Source organism: Gasterosteus aculeatus, chromosome 21 (assembly GCF_964276395.1).
Source record: "Gasterosteus aculeatus chromosome 21, fGasAcu3.hap1.1, whole genome shotgun sequence".
NCBI lineage: Eukaryota > Metazoa > Chordata > Actinopteri > Perciformes > Gasterosteidae > Gasterosteus > Gasterosteus aculeatus.
This window is the reverse complement of record NC_135708.1, coordinates 17572015-17583791: the sequence shown is the minus strand read 5'-3', so window position 1 is coordinate 17583791 and position 11777 is coordinate 17572015. Positions and strand designations below refer to the sequence as shown.

Below are 11777 nucleotides of genomic sequence, written 5' to 3'. Positions count from 1 at the left end.
TAATGACTTTCTGGATGCAAACCTGCTTACCTCGGGGACATGATGATCAAGTAAACAGGATTCATTTTCGAAGGGACAATAACATATAACACGAAGACAATGACATACTTTGTAATATATATATGAGCAGTAATTCAATACCCAGAAATCTTTTTTTCAAGGCACATTCAGCTGAATGAAATTGAAATAAACTCATCTCACAGTAGGGACAATTGGACTAACTAAAACCAACTGCTCAGTTTTATTGGAAAATTAATGTAATATTCAAAGCTCATGGAGTTTCGTTAGGTTAGAACTTTCGACATATAATACAACACTGACATATAGTGTAGATGCATTATTTATAATGGCAGTAATTCTCATGGTTCTGTGTCGTCCAACTGACAATATTTAGAAGGGCATGAGTTCATATTCTTCTGATAGCACTCAAGAATCTTCGTTGTCGCTTTAAGTCATACAAACGAAACATGAATGCTTCTTGTGCTGTAAATCGTTGCATTCTGCGGTAATCAGGCCCACGGTGGTGTTGGGCTCTGACAGTCACAGATTCCAGATCACGCATGCGCAGAGGCCTCAACCGGGCGAAGTGGGCGGGAGAGAGTTGCGTCAAGTTTCCACCAATAGGAACGAAATGCCGTCATTTGTTTTCAAAATAAAGAGATGCAAGCGACTACATAACGTTCTGCTTTCTGTGAAAGAAAACTTCACATTATGATCATTGTTTGATTATATGTCACCACTAGCTCCAACATTTCTATTATTTTATCAAAATATACTCAAATAATGATTGTACAATAAAACCAAATCATGTTCAATACATGTATGAAACTATCGGCTAATTCTAGTAATACTAATACGTCCCAGGTTCCAGCCTACAGAATATCAGAAGGGTTGTATTGCTATTATTGTAAATGATTAAGTCCATACTCGCGAGACATTCCGCCTTCAATTTGACGATCCGCCGCGATTTATTTTGAAAAACATCGTTCCGGAAATGGGATGGTTCTTTCCAGCTAGCTTGACACTAGCTCCGAGAAGCTCCAGCGCGGCCGAGCAGGAGAGAGCGGCGGTGAATGTCTGCGGCAGCGTTTATCGTTATAAAAAACTACGGCTGAAGAAAGGAGGACCGGACCCCGCTGCATTGACAGACGACCTCGACAGACCCATGGACTATGATAAATCCTGAACGGAGGCTGGTAACGGGGCGCTGTTTGACGACAGGCGGTTTATTAAACATCTGTAGACCATAATGAGGGCATCCGCTATTCTTTACGCCGTTTTTCCCTGCGAGGTTTAACCCGACGCGCAGTGACACTATTTATAAACGCGTCGCGAAGGGGAACGTAGCCCGCAGAAATTCAGTTTATTCCCCCCGTGACCCCCTCCCCGGCGAACAGCGAAGTCATTCGAGAAGACGCGTCTTAATCATCTCGATACTTCATCACAGTTCCGCGAGCTAAAAAAAAAAAAAAAAAAAAAGAGAAGAAAATCGGCATTCCGCTTCCATCGGCTCTCGCCAGACTCCCACTGCTTCCCCCATCTTCTTCTTCTTCTTCTCCTCCTCCTCCTTCTTCTTCTTCTTCTTCTTCTTCTTCTGTGTTTTTAAATCGTACATGTTTTTGGCTTTCTGAGCATTCATCGCCAACCCTCCCGTGGGCATCCCCCCCCCCCCACCCCACACCCTCCCACCCCCGTCCCTCACCTCCCCTACACCCCCCTCCACCACCACCACCACCACCACCCTCCTCCTGCACCTCTCCCTGCCCGCCTCCCCGGTTAAAGGATGCCGGATCAAATATCGGTGTCCGAGTTTCTCTCGGAGACGACAGAGGATTACAATTCCCCCACCACGTCCAGCTTCACCACCCGGCTGCAGAGCTGCAGGAACTCCGTGAATGTGCTGGAAGAGGTAAGGCCGCCGCCTCTGATGATGGATGGATGGATGATTAACCCAAATACACCGTTGTTCTATTCAAAATGCACATTCAACAGGGTTAAACGCTGTGGCATGCAGTTGATGCACCTGCAAAACAATTCAACTGGTGGTATCTGGAAGCATTCTGCGATGCCACTATAGAGGCCCGGATGTGTTCCTGTGTTGCACTTCTGCCCGGCAGAGAGTCAAATAATTGCACCTGTTGCAGTTGCAGAAAAATGGACATTTTTCAGGTACACGCGTGGGTGTTTAATGACCTCTCCTCTTGTGAATCCGCTGCTCTTTCTCACCAGAGATGTGGAGTAATAGTAGAGGGGGTGGATGGCTTCGGTGGCGTAGGGAACGGGAGGATGTGCACTCGGGCCTGTAGCTCTCCGTGTTCACTCTTACATAACTGGCTGCTTCAGAGCGTGCTGCCAGGGCCCGGAGCAGCGTGCATGTGTGACACACCGAGAGAGAGAAAGACCTTCACCCGTCACTGGCAGTCACATCTGGGTTTAACCGTTTCAGGACTATAGAGCGCTGGCCGCTCTCACGTCGGCCAGATTGCAACCCCCCCCCCTCACCGAGATGAAATGTTTATTCTCAAAAGGGAGGTGCCATGCAGAAATATGCACCCAGAGTCCCACTCCATGATGCTGTGTCACCTCTGATCATGTGTGTGTGTGCGCGTGAGAGGGGAAATCGGGCCAGGCAGGTGGGTTTTTGTGTAAATGTGAATGTCACCCCCCCCCACCCCCCCATTGGCATCCTTTCCTGCTAGGATGTAAATGGAGCATCAAACCAGGGTGGCGCACACCTTCCTCGTTGTCCGGTTAACGCCAAAACGTGACCTCATTTCCCAGTTCCAGCGTATTTGGCTGCAGACGTGAGTGACTTCAGACTCACGGCATTTAAGTGTGATCTGTCATGCGCAGCAGGAACAAGTGAGTAACCAAGGTTCACTTGTGGCTAAAGAGTTCACATGTAAACATCAGGAGGAGCAGGACACAAACCAGATATGTTTGTTTAAAGGAAGCGGCCCGGGCCGAGTCCTCCCCTCCACGTCCTAACAGACACTCCTACAAACCGGCCGTGCCATCCATCTATCTTTTACAGCCCTATTATATCTCGACGATTAAGTAAAATAAAGGAAAAATCGACCAGAGGCTGGACCGGGGCCGCGTTTATTCTCGGCACTCGGTGTCTGCTGACTGTAACGAGGGAGCGGGCTCATGAATCACCCCCCTGGCTCCGCGCCTCTGAACCCAGAGACTGCAGCGGCGCAAACGAAAAACATCTGTTTGGAAATGGGCCGCCATGTGCGCCTGGGCTCCGGGCAGCCGCACTGGAATTCTTTTTCTGCGGTGATCACGTGACCGGGCCGACCAGCGTTGCCGGTCCCCCACCCCCGGGGAGCGAGCGAGCGTCGCGCTCTTCTGTGTGTTTTTTATTTTCTAAACAGAGGCAAGATGCCCCCCCCTCCCCCCTCCCCACGGGGAAAACCTATCCTGGCGAGGAGAGTCGGCCTGTCGAGTAACTCAAACTGGGAAACACCCATCGGACGGCCAACACACGAGCAGACAGCCGGCCCAGGGATTAAAACGGTGGGATTAGCGTGTGTTTAATAAACTCTGCTTCCCACGTTTGATCCCCGCACAGACATGCAAGGCCTCCGTTGCGTCACGCACGCCGCTGCAGGGAAGTCAAACCGCCCTCGGCGTCGAATTGCGTGAAGAGGAGTTTGTTTCAGAATGTCCCCGGATTCTGCTGAGCTGCGACTTTCTCCCCAAAGTCACATCCTCGGTGTGTGTTGACAAGGTGAATTATGCAACGGTTCTGCGTGAATATTTAATGCCGCAACTGGAGGTTGGCGAGTGCACCTGCAGGATGCTGCCAGTTGTCTGGCGGTGCAGAAAAGAAAATAAGAAAATAAATGTTTTAAATAAAAGTTTTCGGGGGTATTTTGTTATTGTTGATCAGTGCCTTAATGACACCGACGTATTGAGTCCCCGTCCTCTGCCCCGTAACTGTTGGGCGTTGACGGTTTGAGAGCTGGATCACTGCGGCATTGTGGGAAACAATGAGCAGCCCAGTGGGTGGAGAAGATCTCAATAATAACCATTTGGCCCGTTGTGTGTGGGTGTGTGGGTGTGTGTGTGGGTGGTCGGCCGTGCCGAAGCCGTGTTGGTTTGTGTCGTGGGTTTTATTTCGGTGTCATCTTTAGTGCTAAGCAGTCATTTTGTGGGGATTTTCTTTCTTTATTTAGTTTTTTTTTTCTCTGCAGTTCCCAGAAATCAGTGTTTTTGTTTTTGGGGGGGAAGTTGTTCATGGTAATCCTCATTTGTTCATCCCGATTCCAGAGATTTGACCATTGAAACTGGATCCACAAAAAGATCTCCTGATGGAAGCAGACAGACGATGTTGTTGGTTCTTATCAGCTCCTCAGCCTGTTGCCATGGTTATTGTTTGTCAATTCAAGCTCCTGGCACTTCGGTTGGCAGATCGCCATGAGCATTTTGGCTAACCAGGGGAAACTCTTTTTGTTTTTGTGACCCTCTGACCATTTCTTGAGGGCCATCCACAACGGATCACAATCTTAACATTTTTGGCACCAAATCCACAATGCTGACAAAACCTCTTTCAATGTTTCATGTGTCAAGACTTTAGTATTGATGTTCATCTTGGCAGCTTCTGTTGTTATTGTCCCTGGTTGCCTGGCAGCTTACATCCAAATGTACACAAACAAATTATATTTGTAATATAAATGCCTGATAATCCTCTTTTTAATCTTCAGAGCATACGGTTTGTATTGCCTTCTAACTTAATATGCTACATAAAGTTATAGATTAACCTCAATACATAACATATGTCAGGATGTAATTTATTGCTTTTTCTCTTTTATGTTTTCGTAAACTGAAAACTTGGTCAAACATAAGGAGACTTGCAAAGCCTCTCACTTTTTTCAGAATTTTCTAACACTGATGGAGTTAATGATACAAAGCGGAAATAAGCATCAGACACATTGACGATGAAAGAGCTCGGACGCGACAGCAAAGCGTCAAATCTGACTTTTGATAGTCTGAAAATGTCCCAACGTTTCACTCCTCCTCTTGATACGAGTTAATATCAGCAGCAGGCGCTTGCCGTCCCCCCGCGGGCCGTGCATTGTCTCCCTCTCCACAAGGGAAACCCTCTCTGCCTCGGCTTTCCTTTTGAGCGCGTCACGCGGGCCCGAAAGACGGCATCGTTCTATTCAAACATGGCCGTGCTCCACCTAATAGGCGCAGGCCTTTCATACTTTTTTTATATTTATGTAACGGCCTTTTCAGACAGCTCGCGACGCTTTTGATGCCGTCCTGTGTTTAGTGGGGGGGGGGGAGAAAGAAGCTGAATGAGAAGTTTTATTTCCAAACCACTGCGCTTGTCGCGGCCTGAGGTCGCCAAAGAGTTATTCAAAGATCGCAAAAGATCTGGTCCATAAAATGTCCCATGAATGTTGCCAGGGAGGGACTTGACATTCCTTTCATGCTTTGAGAAGCTATAAAGTGTATTCTCATCAATTTATGAGGAAGTGTCATTCCAGTCAAACTGCATGCCTCGTTTTGGGGGAAGCTCGTCTCCGTTGGGAATGTGAGACTGTTGAAGACGTCGATGGGACACGTGTGCAGAACTGCAGATGTGCTGCTGCAAAAGCCAGCAAAGCGCCAAGGAAAAGGAGTACAAGGCCGACCCGAAAGCTGGTTCACCTCCCCCGCACCACCCGTCTCTAGCCATTTGTTGGTCCGTTTTTTTTTGGGGGGGGGGGGTGTAGCAGCCTTGTGCATCTTCTGAATTCATTTGCGATGAAGCTCAGCCCCGTGCGTCGAGTTCTCCTAAACCAGGTCAAGGGACCCCAGTGAATACGGCCACGCCACTTTTTCCCTCGGCCATATTTGGACGACCTTCAGAGCCTTATTTAACGTCCTTGACTAGCTAGCGAGACATGGCTGGTACCATCGTCTCAAGAGGTCCAACCAACGCAGATCAGTCCCTGATATAATTCAGGAGATGCACACGTATGTGTGGTGGTAGAAACCTGTGCTATGTTGGGTCTTTACCCCCCCCCCCATGCCTAAAATAAGGCAACAAATATGAATAATTCAAAAGTACGAGGAAGTTATACTTAGCTTGACATAACACAACTGAGTGCTGGTTATTTAAGGCTCCCTCCACCAACATCTGCAACTGAAGAGCACAGCTGTGTCAGATTCAATAATTAATGACGATTTGGCTTTTTGTGATCCATCATTTGTCCCCCGAGTCAACGAACCCAGTGACTCGTACAGTGTGAGCGAATGGGAGCGCTTTTCGTCCCATGGCTCCGTTCCTCACATGACATCTTGTTCCAGTTAAACTGAACCGGGAAGAGAAAAAAAACGTTAAACATTCATCAGCGCTCACTGAATGGTGTTTCACAGACAACAGTCACACCAGTGCTGGGACCTTTTCTTGCATATTTTGTTGATAAAGTCAAGACTTTTGACCCGGTGGATCGTTAACCTGTTTTATATACAGTCATATCAGTAAAGCAGTAAAACTGACTTTTTTCTGTCATATGTTTAGAGAAGAAGTTCAGACCTCAGATAGTTCAGAAAAACTCACAACTTGAGTAGTTTCTCCAGTCATCCAGTCCTTTGCCTGGAAGCGTTGGCGATATCAATGGAGTTATTATACGAGGGTCAAGTGATGCTTATTGACCACACAAGTTAAAAGTGAAGGAAATGGAAAGAAAAGACAGTAAAGGAAGTCAAAAAGGCCGAAATCGTCAAAGCTTTGGTAGAATTTCAATGGGCAAACTGCTCTTTGTTTGCCTCTTTGTTCTAGCAACTAATTAGCGGGAGATTGAAGAGCTTTATTTATCCTGTTAGCTTGTTAGCTTGGCCACTAGCGCACGTCGTCAGTTACTTGTCACTTGTTGTCATCTGATATTGTACAGTGCTTCGTTAGTGAATTTAATAAAAGACCATCTCTGGGGGGAGGACGGGGGTGTGAATGTTCCTTTAAATCTCTCTCCGTAAATGCCAACAAAACCTCATTTTCTAATTTGTTCCGTCTCCCGCAGCAGGAGGGGAGATTCCGTTGTGTTGCTTGTTCGCCGTCTGTGGCTGAAATCTGATAATCGGTCCGTGGGCCACAGCTGTTGGCCTACCTTCCTGCCACAGCTGCACTGCGTATATCATCAAGGGCTATTAGCCGGCGGCGGATAAGCCCCGGACCAGACCCCGCCCCCTCCCCTCCCTCCCCCCGCCCCCTCCTGCGCTCCCCCGGATTAGGGCGAGGGAGAGTGGGTCAGTGTTCACATCTGTCCTGCGGCCTTCCTCGCACACACATGGATGGTGTGAAAGTCTTCCTCTATCAACAGCCATTTTAATCTGTGCCATCCGGGCCGCTGCGGTTAGGTTGCCGTGACGACAGCAATATAGTCTCATGCAAATACCTCTCGTTATTTTCACAATTAGGTATTCATTTGATTATTCCGTTAAGCAGGTCACTGTCTTTTATTAAAGTGAAGCATTATTGATTTCCTCGCAGGACGGTATAGATGAGCCATGCCAGCAGCGATACACAATCTAGCTACACAAATCCGGGCTCAGAATAATCTGAACATCCAAACGGCCCGTGGGGAGCGGACACACCTGTGGTTTGGGAATCGGTTGGTCTCTAACCCGGCGAGAGTCCCACAAAGTGTGAAATCCGAGACTTCTCTGCAGAAAAATGACTGCCGTGACGGCTTTTGGCCGAGCGGCGGTGCAGCGGCGTTGCTCCGAGGCTGCAAGCGTATTGCTTCTGATTGCGCGCTTTTATCAGGGCAGCACATTCTTTGGCGTCACACCTAGAGATTTACAGTGCGAGCGGCTGATCAACGAGTGGAAGATTAGAGATAAACATGTGGTTTAGTTAAGTTTTCCCTTGGTAAACTGTGGCTTTGTTAGGGACGACTTTGTGTTGATACAATGAGATTTTCTCATTGTTTGTTATGCGTTTACTTATTAACAGTAAGACAACACTGCAACAAAACACACGCCAACATCTCACTTCAAGGTCCACACACTAGCGCCAAGCTGCAATTGATGCCTCTATTGTTTTTTCAGATAACCGATTCATTCTGTTTATAAACCGTCCGAAGCGCATCATTAACTAGTCAGCAGGTCCATGCTACGCTAGCTACGCAAGGTATATTCTCAATGTGTGAATGGAAAGTCGTTCCACTACGGCAACTTTGAAACCAAAGCATCTGCATCTGCAGAGGAAGCTCTCGTTGTGTGAGTGAAAGCTGCAGAGCTACTAAGTGAACTGTGGTCGCGAGTGAAAGACGAGGGCCGCGGGTCTCGTATCGAAAGCACTGTTCTTGATTTGTTTGTTCAGGAAACATAATAAATTGTCTGTTGTTGTTCGGTATCAGGCGTTTTGATGATTTGTCAGTGACTCAACTCGATTTAAACATTCTCTATTTGCAGCTTCTCAACTGTTGGAATCTGCCGTGTTTCCTATTTTTAACTGAATATATTTGACATTATTTGGTATTTTGAGGACCAAATGATAAATCAAAACCGTGGCCAACAGATCTGTTTCTTATACTTGTGTTCTTATACATCCCAGACTCCAAACTGTGCGTTTTTCGGTTTCGTATCTCTCAGGAACCAAACAGAACGCTTAGTCATCTGTTTGTAAATATATATATATTTTGTAATCACCGTCTTGGACTTCCTGCCATTTAGACTTCCTAAACACGCCGCTGACACAAGAACGCCGCTTCATCGATGTGGGCCGAGCGCAGTCGAAATGCAGCAGCGTGTGGCCGCGACCGTGACGAAACCTGCACATCGCTGGAAAGAAGTGGTGGGCTGAAAGTGGGCGAGTGGAGGGAAGTCGTCAAACGAGGTGTGAATGCAACACCGCCGTGTGCTCGGCTGGACATGCTTTTTTTTTTTTTTTTTTCATCGCCGGCCTCACACAAGCGTGTTGGGTTGCAGGCGTCCTCGTCGCCTGTGCTGCATCCGACCATGTGCCTCCCTCCCCCCCACCCCTCTCCACAGACTCCCACGCAGCTCTGATGGCCTGACTGACCGCAGTAATCTCTGACATATTGACTCCTCTAAGCGGGCGATGGCATCAGCGGGCGGAGACCCGTGCGATAGATTCCACTGAGTTGGAGCAGTTATCGTGCTTAAACTGCCAGCGACTCACTTAGCAGGGTTTTATTTTCTTCAGTTCGGTGTAGCATCAGTCGGTGTCCTATACAGCTTGTCAAAAGTAACACAATTATCATTGATATGATTCATCTCGGCAGCGTTATTTAAAAAAAACCTGTGGGGATCCAGCACGCAAGCCAGCAATGACATCATTAACTAGCACAGCTCACACGATGACATCATTAACTAGCACAGCTCACACGATGACATCATTAACTAGCACAGCTCACACGATGACATCATTAACTAGCATAGCTCACACGATGACATTTTGATTCCGCTCTTGGGTGAATTGGAATTAGATTTGGTTTAGACATTAATGGTCTTGTACTATCGGACAGAATATGCATCAGCATGGGGCCAATTGGTTACTTCATTATTGCCGTTGATCCCCCCCCCCCACTAGAAATATTCAGCTCCAGTGCGAGGAGGTGAAAACATCTGCTTTTCAACCCTCTTCTCCAGAAAAATGTCACGCTGAATCGATGTTCGGTGACCCCCAAGAAGACGTAGTCTCACTGGATCCCTCTCATTTTATTGTCTATTTCGGTGGCATCACATCGGTCACCTCGACACACCTCTGATCGATCACGCTCTCCGTGTGTGTGGGGTGTGTGCGTGTGTGTGTGTGAGAGAGTGTGAGAGAGAAAAGGGTCAGCTGACCTCAGCTGCTTTTGGAAATTTTACATCCTCTCGTTTTTTCCTATCCCACTTTGAGAGCTGCAGGCCCAAAGAGAGAGAGAGAGAGATGTGCTTCTTGCTTCCTGCCAACAAAAAAGCAGCTCCCCACCCTTCCTGCTTGAGTCACGCCACATGCTCTCCACACACAGACACACTGATCTGAGACCGCGGTCACTTCTTCATCTGGACAGGAGTGGAAGCAAGTTGGCCTTAATTCACACAAACATTTGTTTGGCGTCTCCTCTGGGGCATTTTTACAATAGTTGCATTGCAATAGTTGCAATAGTTGCAGTCATGATGAGCCGGAAAGGACAGGAGAATACTTTAGTGAAAAAGGAAGCAGAAAGTGACATTTGTCAAGGAAAATGTCTCTTTCCTTTAAAAATAAAATCCCCTGCGGATGTTTTTCGGCCCGGCGTGCCGTCTGCAGGGAAGCCCTCTGCTAATTCTCCGCCTTCCTGTTTTCTTCTTTCGAGGGAATTTTTAGCATATTAGTGATTCTGAGGACTCGGGGTGTCTGATTTCCGCTGGGGGGGAGAAGTCCGAGCTGCCACAGTGGCACAGTTGGTCCCTGGTTAGTCAGAGCTGCCTCCACGCAGGGGGGGAGATAGAGGGTGAGGCACGCCAGAGCCCATCGCCTTGGTAACCGCGCAGCCGTAAACGCCGAGTACGAGGGGCTCGGCGGGCCGAGTTTGGGGGGGAGGGGGGCGTGTTGTTGTTGTGCTTTTTAATTCCTCCGCTGTCAGCGGCCAGCAGTTGGTGTCATTAGACGGGGGGGCCGCCGACCCCGGGCGGGACGCCGACGAGCTCGGCCGCTTCCTGCTTCCTGTCAAAGGACGGCTGCAGGGGAAACGGCGGGGGGCTGCTGAGCGAGGATAAGGCCCCGGGGCAGGAAGCGTGACGCTGAGACGGCCTCCAGTCGGTCATGCCCAGTCACTCACGCCGCCAATTCCCCCCCCCCGAGCTTTTGACCCCCTGGGCATGACTGTGTTTGTGTGGCTTTTTGGGAACCAGGAAGTCCGCCTCATTAACCCATTGGTCACACATGGGTCACACTTTGAGGGCGTTTCAGACAATGAAATACTAAACTAGGGCTGCAACCAGTTAGAAAAATAGTTGACCAAAACAAAGATATTCTATTTTTTTCCCCCAGCTGTCAAATGGATCACTGAAACAACAATCATGTGACCATATTTATTTTTGGAGAGCGCCGTTTGGATGAATTCTTGCCAAAAGGGGTTTGCAGAGAATGTTCGCCGAAAGGTGGATTTTTTCTTCTCCTCTCAGAAGCCGAGAGGCGACACCTTCCACAAACCACAGTGCCGTTTTGCACGTCTACTTCTGAAATAGCGCCGGCCAACATTTACTGTTTATCTTCTCACCATTTTACTGCCCCCCCTCCCGTCTTTTTGTCCACAGCAAACGGCATAAAATATTCACTAAATAAAAATAAGAAAGCAGATCTGTGCAAGCGTGTTAGCGCTATAACGCACACATCATTTTGTCTGTGGAGCCGACAGACACAGGGCCTCATAACGAGGAGGCGTCTGTTGCCTGTGCCCGGCGGCCGGGGGGCCGGGGGGCCGGGGGGGGGGGGGGGGGGATCAAAGGGCCAGGGCCCGGCAGAAAAGGGCCCTGCGGTGGCAAACTACCGCTCCCATAATTGGCGAAGAGGCATTTAAAAGTGTCCAGGGGCGGCCAAGGACAGGCCTGATTATGTTGTGACATTTAATTGGCGCTCTGCTGTGTGCGCTCCTGCTCTTAACCGCCCGACCTCGACATGATGGTGTTTTTGCCGGTGTTTATCATCTATTCGGAGCAGACGCGGCAGAGTTATGGTCGCAATCCCTCTGGTTAACATGAACTGGATGTGTAATTATCGCACTGTCAGAATAATAATGTCTCTGGACGGCTAATTGAGGTTTGAGTTTGCGTTGCTCGCGTCC

General features: G+C 48.4%; 1 protein-coding gene across 6 annotated transcripts in view; it reads left to right on the top strand.

Moving 5' to 3' along the window:
• Positions 1-1020: 1020 nt before the first annotated feature.
• Positions 1021-11777, top strand: part of asap1b (ArfGAP with SH3 domain, ankyrin repeat and PH domain 1b) — a 33904-nt gene continuing 23147 nt past the window's right edge. For 5 of the 6 annotated variants that reach the window (XR_013454117.1, XR_013454116.1, XM_040167488.2 and 2 more), the window contains exon 1: positions 1024-1909. Coding sequence is in view for 4 of the 6 variants with exons in the window: in XM_040167488.2 (XP_040023422.2) it covers positions 1784-1909 (126 nt within the window). In the remaining 2 variants the exon portion in view is untranslated. Of the gene's footprint in view, positions 1910-11777 lie in introns of all 6 variants that reach the window. The other variant, XM_078095993.1, reaches the window with a different exon arrangement.